At 38.0% G+C, this 12654-nt stretch overlaps 1 protein-coding gene across 5 annotated transcripts in view; it reads right to left on the reverse strand.

The window, feature by feature from the left end:
• Nucleotides 1-200: 200 nt before the first annotated feature.
• Nucleotides 201-12654, reverse strand: part of LOC128855762 (2,3-bisphosphoglycerate-dependent phosphoglycerate mutase) — a 62612-nt gene continuing 50158 nt past the window's right edge. For all 5 annotated transcript variants that reach the window (XM_054090930.1, XM_054090929.1, XM_054090928.1 and 2 more), the window contains 2 exons: nt 7022-7283; nt 201-710 (listed from right to left, as the gene is read on the reverse strand). In XM_054090930.1, coding sequence (XP_053946905.1) covers nt 535-710; nt 7022-7283 — 438 coding nt within the window. In that variant the 3' untranslated portion in view covers nt 201-534. The remainder of the gene's footprint in view (nt 711-7021; nt 7284-12654) is intronic.

Consider the following 12654-nt stretch of genomic DNA (forward strand, 5'->3'; position numbering starts at 1 on the left):
CTCTATTCTTTCTACCGAATTCTATTCGGGTGTAGTACAATGGCCTCCTGACTGAGTGCTGGGACTTGTCCAAACCCCCACAAATCTAACCTAATCCCTCGAACTAACTCATCTAATACTTGCCGCAGAAAGACCTCCTTCCTAAACAACTCTGATGGAATATCCGACATATCATAAAAGTAATACCAACAACAACGATATGCTTAAAAATAGTTTACCTTTTTATTTATATTTATATTTACATTTCCATTTAAATTTAAATTTACATTTATACAAAAGCATCATAAAATTTATTGTTCTCTCACAAATCACTAAAATTTACACAATTAAATATCCAATGCAAGTTATGCTACACACATTCACATTTACATGTATATACAATATATTTAGGCAAATATCATACACAAACAGTTACGATTATATTACAGTTTAATTTTACATTAACTTAAAAGTCTCTTTTCGCAATTTTTTACATAAATATATAATTTGTGTGCCTAACAGTTTGTTACATAAATATATAATTTGTACTCTAATCTATTTCATATTTGATTGTCCAATTGATGCGGTCTTCTGTATTTGTTCGTTTAAGAAATTTTCATCTGCCAAAAATGTTGTATTACCGACTTTTTCGCCGTTTTCCATATTGAATTCAAATACGCAAGGGATGCTATTCGGCACATTCACGGTGGATATATTTTCATCAGATACTTCTGCAAAGGTACAATCAACAGATGTATTATAAGTAGGTATAAGTATTATTTAAATATATATTTATATGACACTTGACATATATCGGTCACTAACTGAAGAAGTTACACAACATTGTATCAGTCTCTACGGATACACCTCTGAAAATAAAAAAAAAAACAAAATAAATACAGCATTTAATCACTGTTTTAGAACAGCAGCTGGATTACTAATGGCAACACCAACAGAAGCTGTAAGAGTCGAACAACGGCGCTACAACGACTTTCAATGGCTACTCCGAAGTCGATCCGCAAAGCAGACGGCAAAATCAATCACACGGTGTGGCATCCTCTACATAATGACTTTTGGAAACGCATAACTAGCCGAAACCCGGTCAGTCAAAACTATAGAAACACCTGCAGCATTGCGGCTATATCTAAATACCTACTGGACACGCATACGCCAATACCACTGAAAGCACCAAACACATTTAGGACAAACAAAAACACTTCAATAGATATCTCACTGAATACTTTCCACAAAAATAACACCCAATGAGAAGTTTACAACAAAATATTCCTAACATACTACTGTGGGCAAAAAGTAAGGTGAATTTATTGGTCAAACTTCGCGGAATTAAAATTTCGCTCTAGTTATTTTTTTCATGAGTTGGCAGCACTGTTAATAACATCTGGGCCAACTTTCATGTGAATGTCATTATCAGTAATATATTTACGCTTGTGTTTACCAAACGACCAAGAGTAGGTACATTTTTCGATTTTTACAAGGTCTGATTTGATTGAGCAGAGAAGTGCCATCAAATTTTGTTTGCGGAATGAAATTTCGGCTGCGGAAACGCTTAGCATGTCGCAGAAGGCATTTGGTGATTCGACCAAGTCGCGGAAAAATGTATAGGTGGTACAAAGACTTCAAAGAGGGTCGAGAACGTGTTGATGACTTGGAGCGCTCCGGACGACCATCGACGTCAACCGATGACCAACACGTCAATAAAGTGAAGGAGTTAGTGCTCAAAAATCGTCGGTTGACTGTTAAAGACCTTGCTGATATGATCGGAATATCAGAAGGATCTGTGAAAACCATTTTGAAAGACCATTTGGGCCTACGAAAAGTCAAATCTCGTTTGGTACCGAAAACTCTCAATTTCTTGGAAAAAAGTCGTCGCGTTGATGTGTGTGAAGCAATGCTTTCAGACTATCAGGACAAGCTCAAATGCATCATTACGGGAGATGAGACTTGGATTTATGCTTACGACGCTGAAACAACCGACCAATCAAGCGAGGCCAGACCGAAAAGAGCACGTCAAAGTCGTTCAAAAATAAAGGTCATGATGACAGTTTTTTTCGATTTTCGTGGTGTGGTGCACTATGAATTCCTTCCACCTGGCCAAACTGTTAATAAGGAATATTATTTGAGCGTTATGCGTCGTTTACGTAAGGCAATTCGTCTAAAAAGACCAGAATTATGGGTCAACAACTGAAGAAGGTGTTGGCATCAGTTTTTTGGGATGCGAAAGGAATTTTGTTTGTGAATTACTTGCGAACTGGTGAAACAATAAATTCGGAATATTATTGTAGCCTTTTAGACCAGCTTAAGGAAGAAATTCGTGAAAAAAGATCCAGTTTGCAAAAGAAAAAAATTATTTTCCATCACGATAATGCACCATCTCACACTGCACTCGTCCTTCGTGACCATTTCGCCAAAAATTCCACGCATATCGTTCCGCAACCACCGTATTCGCCTGATTTGGCTCCGTGTGACTTCTGGCTATTCCCAAAACTCAAGAGACCACTCCGGGGAACGCTTTTCGAGTCGATTGAGGAGATAAAAGCTGAATCGAAGAAGGTGCTGATGGCTATACCGGAAATGGACTATTTGGCATGTTTCGGGGATTGTAAAAATCGTTGGCATAAGTGTATTTCATCGAGAGGCGATTATTTTGAAGGGGATGAAATTGATTTACAAGAATAATATAAATAAAGATTTTTCATTTTACAACCAAATTCACTTTACTTTTTGTCCACAGTCAAACTGTAAAGCTGATATTTTTTTATTATATCGATGGCTCTTTACTCGAATAATCGCCGTCGTATGCTGTTGTAGAACAACGGATGGACGGAATTCTTCAAACAATCTGTCAAGCTCTTCTTCCACCAAATGCTGGTATTTTCAACGCCGAACTAGCAGCAATTAACTTTGCCGTTCACCACGCAGCCAAAATCAACAAACGGGCCGTAATATTATCGGACAGCTTGAGTGTGTTAAAATCGCTAGTAAATAGAAACAGTGAAGCGCACCGAAATGTAATGGGAAGAATAAATGGACAGAATGAAATCAAAGTAATATGGATACCAGGTCATATGGGAATAACAGGCAATGAGGTAGCGGAGAAATCTCCGAAACAAACGTTTAACATCTCACTCGTAGCAGAGACTCTTTGCTTAACCTTTGTCATGACAAACGTCCATAGATCGCATCTCAGAACATTAAGAGACAGCTTGTGGAAATCGTCAACATGTTTCTTAAGGACCCCCAAGTTCAGATGCGAACGACCAAACACCACAAGGATCTCTCACGCGAAAAATGCATCATAATAGCCAGAATAAGAGTAGGTGTAACAAAATTCATATCTTAGCGCTACTACAACTGTGCAACTCCATGAGAATGCAGGCGGTGTAATACATTTATTAGTATATAACACATTCTAAAGGACTGCCCCATCTCGAGCTACACCAGCGATCTAACTACAATTCTAGATTGCAGCAAGGAAGGATCGATGAAGATACTAAGCGACGCCTTCAAAAAACACAATCTGCTGCATGAAATATGAACACACTTGCGAGGCAAAATGATCCAGTAACCGAGCCTCCAAAATATATTTTATGAATTAATTTGAAAAGTATAAATTTAATTATAATAATAATAATATATTTATATACAGCCTATGCCAAAATTATGAGGCACGCCGCTAAAATACCTGTAATTTTAAATGTGGCTACGACAATCACCGCTGCTTTTTGCAAATGTGTCATTGATGTGTTTAACCTTTGATTACAACAATATTTTTGTGTTATGGGGAAAGCCATTGGTGCATAAAGCCTAAAAAGTTGCATTCGATTTTGTGTGAATAATCTTTAGTACAAAATTATCAAGCGGATTTAAATAATTCCTTTTTAATGAAATGCCTAAAAAAACGAACTTTGTTACGACAAAAGAGTGAGAATCCAAGTTTCAAGTGAGGTTGGAATTACCAATTTGGTGAGATGTTCACGGTGCGCAGACAGTGCACTCTGCCCAGCTTTTGGAGACGAGGATGAGAAGGCGGACCACTTTCTGTGCGTCTGCCAAGTCTTCGCTCGAATCAGGTTTGCGATCTTTGGCACTGATGTTTTAAGAAGCGACCACCTTGGCTCCTTGGCACCATAAGATCTACTCAGATTTCTTCGGAGGTCGAGTAGATTCAAAGAAAATTAAAAAGGGAAGCCGAGTGCAGTGCAATGGACTTAATTGTGTCTGAGTGCAGTACTTGCTACTCTGTCAAAAAAAAAAATGGTTGTACTGGTTAGGCTAAGGCCTTTAAGCACTGCGACCAAATTGAACTGTTGTGCGCCACTAAGTGCTTGGTGGCTCCTAAGACACTCAGGATAAAAAGCCCATTGTCTTTAGAGCTCTGTAAAAGGGTAGATAGTCAAGGGGGAGAGGAGAAAGGTACCAGAGAAAGAGATAGGAAAGAATAGAGACAGAGACAGAGACAGAGGTAGTTAGTCCTATGAGAATTTTCTAGATTCTTTGGCAAATCTGCAAATATCCTCCAGTTTTAGAGAAGGAATCTTACACATTCTCACAACATCGGAACCCAAAATTCGTAGCCATGTTCTAGCAGGACACACAGAGTAAATGCTCAGTGCTATCCGCCTCCTCAAAGCAAGACCTGCTCATCGGGTCCTCAATGATTCCAATGGAGGTCATATGCTGCCCCATGAGTTGTGTCCTGTTATAATACCGATCATCAACCGAACGTCTTTTTTACCAAGTTTTAGAAAAAAGCTCGACAATTTTCTGTTCGGTCTTGTCACAAAACACTTTGCAGTTCTACAGCGTTCTAGACTGGACCATCGTAAATTGCACACATAATCGCTGATCAAATTAATGATTCCTGCGGCACTGATTTCGATTACTGGCTCTGGCCCTTGTGGGGGAACCGCTGATCCACGGTTGGCCAATTCATCGGCAATTTCGTTTCCTTGAACACCGGAGTGTCCTGGAACCCATATAAGTACAAGCCTGCTCTGTCTTGTGACAGAATTAAGCTTCTTCCTACATTATTGAACAATGTTTGAGGTTTGCTTCACGTTCTCCATGGCCTTCAGTGCAGCCTGACGGTCACTGAAAACTCCAATCTGCTTCATGCTCCATTTTCTCTCGATTATCCTTTCGGCTATTTTTAAGATGCAAAAATTTCCGTTTAGAAAGCAATTCCCATTTCCCCCATGGCATAGTGATATTTATTACTATCGTTTAAGTACCATCCGGCTCCAGACCCTATTTCATTCTTGTACCCTTCGTTAAAGACAATATCCGTCAAACCTCCTTAGGAGGGAGTATTTGTAAACCTTCATCCTCTAGTAGGTATGAGCCCAGGATTCTGTGTCTCCTGTGACCGAATGCTTCACAGTTGGTGATTAAGTGTTCTATGGACTGCTCTTCAACAAAGTGACCACAGAATAACCTGTAGCCCTTTATATCTAGGGTTAGAGCAGTTTTGGCTCCGTTGGTATTAAAGTTGAAGAATTTTTTGAAGTAAGGCTGTTTTTTTCTAGTATTCCCTGGTTTTTATTTGGATTTTTTGGTTTCCTGTTTTAGGTTGTTTTTGTTAAGTCCCAAAAATGGCGTTGGTCCAATAAATGGCCCCTCTACCCCTTTTGCCGCTTTTTGGCATAAAAGTCTGCCTTCTCGTTTCCTTCGTGTCCCTCATGTCTTGGTACCCAAATCAGGGAAACTTGATTAAGAGTCGCCAGGTTGTTGCGTGCATTGTTACACTCTATAAGGACTTTTGAATTGATCGTAAAGCTATTTAAGGCTTTGAGGACTGAAAGTATTTAAACTTTTACTTTTTCAAACCCGTTTCTGTATAAGATTTCCACTGTTTCCATTATGGCGAAAAGCTCTGCATGGCAAATGGTAGTATCTGTGCTTTGTGCTAAAGATTTCTGTGCTCTAGGCACCCCTATTCCTACCTACCCCCGGGAGCGCTTTGGATCCATCTGTATACCGTTTTTGCGAGTCTTCTTGTAGCCATATTGGGCTAGTGTTCCATTCTTCCCTAGACTAGAATTGTATATTTTAGTAGAATTGAGTATGGGTTCCGTGTGGTCATTCGCTTGGGTCGTGCATGCTTCAACCCTATTTAGGATGTTGAGGTGTCCAGAGCAAGATCTCCTGGTTTAAATTTTTATTTCTTATGAAAGGAGAGTGCTTGGGTAGCAGCTTCCTCTTGTATTGCTAAGTGAAGCTGTGGTATATTTAAAAGCGCTTCCATCCCAGCAGTCGGCGTAGTTCTCTCAGTGAATAGAAATATCAAAAACTTACTGCTATAACAACAACATCAAACACTTATACGCGATTTTCTCAAGGAACGTATAAAATAGTCTTCTGCCCTTGCACCTGCCCTGTCGGAAGAGATTGGAAAACCCTTAGTGCACGAGTAGCAAGAAAGAGGCTTCTCGGAGCAGGTTTAAATGGATCCAAAGCCCGAAAGAAGCCGTGGCTTTCAGAAAAAAAATCGGAAAAAGCATTTAGACTGGGTTCTCCGACACCAACACTTTACGGAGGAAGATTGGTCGAATGTTCGGTGCCCTGATGAATCGAACTTCGTGGAAAGCTTAGTTTACATAATTTAAAAATATCAACAACCCTAACTAATTTCGAGGAAATAATACAAATCTTATAAAAAGATTTCTCTTCCCTTACTAGAGGTATTTGGAAGACCTACTGTGACGTTCGTGAGGCGACGTACACCACAAATAGGAGGAGGCGCTCGGCCAAACACCAAAAAGGCTGTAAACGCCAATTATATATAAGTGCTTGTGTATGAAATAACAGTTAGGTGAAACATAGTATATCCAAAGTTTAAAGTTCATTAAGTTCCTTAGTTTATTTTCAAGAGCATGGAAAAATGTCGGCAGTTTTCAATTAGCTTCCCAATCCCATCCATAAAACCTTTTTTGACACCATTGATGCCGCGGCTACCTAAGTTACATATTCCGCTCTAATATATGGTTTACTAATACATGTACAGATTTCTGCTAATACTTACTGTCGATGTGTTTGATTAATGCACGCGCCACTGTGCCATGTGCCACGATAAGAACCCGCTTACCGGCCAGCACTTGCTTGAATATGACGTTGTCAAAGTATGGTATGACACGTTGCATCAGCACTTTCAGCGACTCTGTGTCTGGGAATTCTGCCTCTGGTATATTTTTAAAGTTTGGATTGTTCCGTATGCTCTTGTAATATGGGTTGTCCGATGTGATGGGTGGGGGTAGAACGTCAAATTTGCGGCGCCATAACTGCACCTAAATGAATGGGAAGCAATAAAATATTAATCCAAAGAACAATCAACAGCAAGTGCATAATGCGCAATTATGTAAATACACGCATAAGCACATATATACATACATATAATATAGTATGAAGACAGTAAAAAAGTCGCTGGTTAAAGTAAATACTCAAAAAGTGCGGCCAGACATGGCAACGCAAGTGTTTTCAGCAATCTTGCTAAACCGAGGAATTTCGAAAAGTTGTTGCAAAATCAGTTGCACTACGTTTGTAAATTCATTCCTTCTTATTTGCAAAAAGTGACTTGCAGGTAAAATTTGAAATTAAATTGTGCGATTATTTCTGAGTTGCTATTTTTCATATGCTACACTGTGCGACAAAAATTAACTCTTTTTCTTATCCAGGGAAGATTTTATATGCAATTTATATAGCAAATCAGCATACTTCGTTTTTCATTTTCCAATCAATAGAATTTATTAAGTACTTTAAAGTAAGGAGGACTCAGAAAGTACTGTGTTTACCGGTCATTGGACGATCGGCATACACGCGGAAAAGCTAGGTTTACTATTTAACCCCCCTTGCAGAAGCTGTGGGGACCTTTCAGAGGAGAAGACTGTTGAGCACTTTCTCTGTAAATGTTCGGGTTTGGCAGCTAGGCGGTTAAGGTCACTGGGTGCTTCTTTCTTCGACAGCCTGTGATAATGCGCCAACCTAAATCCCATCAACCTTTTCCATTACATCAACAGCTCTGGCTGGCTGTAAATATCTGCCTGTCGGAGGCCTCATAATGGTGTCAAAACGGCGTTCTAGTGATACATGGGGAGTGCCAGAGTGGTACTTTAACCATTTCATCTAACTACTTACCTTAAAGTTTGAAAGGTGAAAACGTACACAGAGGCATCCATTGCGTATACTTTATTTCATAGGAGAAAAGTTCGACTAGAATTTCAAGTAGAACGAAATATGTATAATATTAAGTTTTTCAATAAGTTTTGCGGCTCGATAGGAAAAACATAATTTTATGATAAAATAATACACTTTATTATTGAGTTTAGTCTCCCTGAACATCAATACACTTGTTTCAATGAGATTCCAAGTTATGAATTTCATCCTTGAAATGAGAATCTAGAATGGCTGCGAAATAGGCTTCCACTTTGGTTGAGACCTCATCATTTGATGAAAAATGCTTTCCACACATGCATTTTTTAAGTATGGAAACAGATGGAAGTCGCTAGGTATCGAATCTGGTGAATATGGTGGATTCTCCAACAATTCGAACTTTAATTCATTAATTATAGCCATTGTCAAAACGCTCTTGTGACACGGTGCATTGTCCTGATGGAAAATAATTTTTTTCTTTTGCAAACTGGATCTTTTTTCACGAATTTCTTCCTTAAGCTGGTCTAAAAGGCTACAATAATATTTCGAATTTATTGTTTCACCAGTTCGCAAGTAATTCACAAACAAAATTCCTTTCGCATCCCAAAAAACTGATGCCAACACCTTCTTGGCGGATTTCTGAACACGAACTCGTTTCGGAGCCGAAGAACCAGGTTCCCACCACTCTTTAGACTCTTGTTTTGATGGGATACGGTACACTAGACAGGGCTAGTTTACTGGGGCGGCAGCCCTTGGTCGGAAAAAACCCGAGTCATTCCGGTAACGTAGAACCGGCTGCCATGGGAATGCTCTTGTTTTGATTTAGTATCATGGTGATATATCCAAGTCTCATCCATAGTGATTAATCGACGCAAAAAATGTAGCCTAGTAGCAACGCACTCTCGTAACGCACAGCGAAACTTATTGAACAACCTAGTATGTACATATGTATTAAAATTGTCTTCCATAAAAAAAATCATTTTATTATATATATTAAATTTATTTATATACATTAGAGTGGTCCAATTTGTGTGGAACAAGTTTTTCGTCATCGCTCCTAGCAGATTCGGATTCTACATGAAATTTTAAGAGAAAAAGTCCATTAGAGGTCCGCAATTTTTTTAGAGAAACTACACTTGTGTTCGCATAATAAAGCCACTTAAGCATTCTATAATATTCGTATGCAACATTCGCAATTTTTTAATGGTAAATTTGTTCCTAATACAGTGCAGTTGTATTCTTTTTGACTACTAAACTCAAATCCCATTCCTTTTGCGGGAGGAACCCTAACTACCTTTACCTTTACTCTAATCTAAAGTGTAAGGTAGTAGTAGTAAAATCTGATGAGTTGCTAGTAAGCCTTTGGCTGTCTAATATAAGACCATGACCAAACAATCTAGCATTCCAGAAACCACCTTCTTTTATTCTGAAGGCGGTATTCGTTGCTGTTAGTCGTAGTTGTAAGTCTATTGCTAGCAGGCAGAGTATTACATTAAGGGGTTACATACGTCCAGAATTTTCAAAAAATCGATTTTCTCGATATTTCGAAAGTTTAGTATCTTAAGAATATACTGTAAAATTTTCATGTGGAAATTCCTAATATTATATTGTAGTTTCTACAGTCCATTAACTCGGTAGAGAGCGATCGGCGCACTCCTGTACCTCAAACTTTAAACTCGCTTTTCTCGAAACTACTTTTTCCGGCACGGTCTGCAGGATAACTCATACGGTTTTTAAAAATCGTAATTTCAAAATTCGGCTCGATAACTATAACTGCAACTTTATTTTACAAGAATTTTTTTACTTTTTACAGATCCATCAACATTTCAAGGAGAAATGATGCGGACTGTTGAGCAACTTTTTTTCATGTACTTTGGGTTACGTGATTTTTTATATACTAATTTTTGTAAAGAAAAATTTAAATACATTTTTTTATAAAGTTTAAGTACTAATAAACATTGTATTCAAATTTTTTATATTTATTTCTGTTGTTATCCCTTCTAAAAACAGTTTTTATTTTAGTGCATTTTTGGCGCTGCTGGACGTATGTAACCCCTTAAGTACCTCTGCTGGACACAATTTCATAGCTCCAGTTATTCTTGCGCAGGCTGCTCGTTGTACGCTTGGTAGCCGCCTAACGTGGTTGAGATTTCTGTACCATTTTATATTTTTTATTAACAAGAAATTCTGGATTAAAACAAAATCACTGCTTGTTTACTACTTGGGATTTTAAAAATGTTCGGTTCGGTTTCGGTTGGAAGTGGCTAAATTTCGGTTCGGCCTTAAAAATCGTTTTTCAGTAGTTCTCTAAGGAGGAGTATAAATATTAAACCCATTTTTTCTTTTAATTGGGTATTTGAAAGTTTTAAGTCATTTAAAAAAATTAATTCCGGAGAAAATTAAAAACTAAATATGAAGATTTACTAAATTCCATAGTTTCAGTTTCACGCGCATATGAAATTTTTCGCGCTTAACAAAAAAAGGTTATTTTTGTACTACGTTGAGAGAAGAAATATTTAAGAAATAACAAAAACAAAAATAATTACACAGTGTAATGTTAAATGGAACTTCAGAAATTCCTGAAGTCACTATGAAATAAAAAGTTATTTCCTTATATAAATAAATACAAATAAAGAGTGGCAGCTTTCGGATTCACTTTCCGAAATTCTTGACTTTGACAGGCTTGCAGAAAGCAATTTTCTTTCCACATCTGACGGCACCTTATTGGCGTCTAACGACATTGAGTGTTGGCACTAATATTCAATGTTTATTGAAACGCCAATTGCAAGCGCATTACCGCAGTTTCTAAACCAAATGACATATTCCACTTAGATTGTAAATTATTTGTAATAAGACAGCGTTTCTTACAGTTTTCAATTAAAGTGAGCGTGTTTGTATGTAATGGCCTATGTTGGTTGCATAAATGAATAATTATGGACTCACTGAAATCAAAACATGATATTTGTGCGTTTCCAAAGAAATCAGCCATATTCTATTTTAATTGCGCAGTTATTTTACGAATTTCTGCGTTAAAGAAAAAATGAAGTATGCAATGTGATCATGCAAAGATACTCAAAGACTCGCATGCGTTATGAAGTTCTTAGTAACAATTTGCGCGGTCAAATATTTCTGTTCATGGCTTGTTTGCTAAGTTTTTTTTGATGATAGAATTGCAGTCGCAGGTTTAATTCAGCTATAAAGAAGAAATAAATCAACAAGAACAGTAACAAATCGATCCGAATGGATTACCATTTAAAATCATTTAGCGTTAATGTCGAGACTGAATACATTTAGAATGTGTTTATTAAAATAAAAAAGATCCGATTTGGTCCGAAGCCGCAATTTACTATTATATAGGGTGAACGATATGAAGTGTTACCAACTTCACACTGTTTGTATCTGTAAAACAGCTCATGACATCAACGTCAAAATTGTTCTAGTGACAGTTCAATATATTGTTTATAAGCCGTCAAAAGCATTTGCGTTTCAGTTTTGTGGAATTTTTTTTTCTGTGATGGAATTTAAACGTAATATTCTGATTGCGTTATATTTGGCTGGAAAATCACAACCAGCCATTATTCGTGAGCTCAGTCACCTCAAAGTGAATAAAATGTTTGTGTATCGCACTATAAAACGTTACAATGATACTGGTAGCATTGCAAAACGCTATGGAGGTGTACCAAAAAAACCGCAACAACGCCAGAAATGGTTCGGAAAAAGAAGGCTCGACTTGAACGAAATCCACGTCGAAGTGGAAGAAAAATGGCCAAAGAACTGAAAATATCGCAAAACAGCTTTCGACGCATATTTAAAAATGAGCTCAAGGTCAAGGCTTAAAAGTTTCAAAAAGCACACGATCTTTCACCCCAGCAAAAAACAGATCGGTGCGAAAGAGCAAAGGAGTTGTTGCGCTTGCACGAACGTGGCGAATTTCCTAACATTGTGTTTTCTGATGAAAAAAATTTCCCAATTGACACTCAAAACGATCGTGTTTACTTGACCGAACGCTCATACGAGAATTTGAGCCTACGTATGGCCACTCGAAGCAATTTCCCATGATAAGTAATGGTTTGGGCCGCAGTGACCGCTGATGGACGCTCTCCAATCGTTTTTATCGAGCCTGGTGTGAATGCGACTTATTATCGAGAAAATGTTTTAGAAGCTGCTTTAGAGCCGTGGACACGCAAATATTTCGCCCGTAGACCATGGACGTTCCAACAGGACTCGGCACCGTCTCATAAAGCTCGTGTGAATCAAGAATGGTTAACAATTCTTGTTCCACACTTCATTTCGTCCACACAATGGCTTTCGAATTCGCCAGACGCAAATTCGATGCACTATTCCATCTAGTCCATTTTGGAGAGCAAGTTGAGGACTAAAAAATATGCCAATATGGATGCTCTCAAAAAAACGATTATACGAGTATGGGCCAATATACCTCAAGATCACATTCGTGCAGCATGCTACTCATTTTTTGACCATTTGAAGGCTATAGTCAAGACAAAAGAT

The sequence above is a fragment of the Anastrepha ludens genome, chromosome 2, assembly GCF_028408465.1.
Source record: "Anastrepha ludens isolate Willacy chromosome 2, idAnaLude1.1, whole genome shotgun sequence".
Taxonomy (NCBI): domain Eukaryota; kingdom Metazoa; phylum Arthropoda; class Insecta; order Diptera; family Tephritidae; genus Anastrepha; species Anastrepha ludens.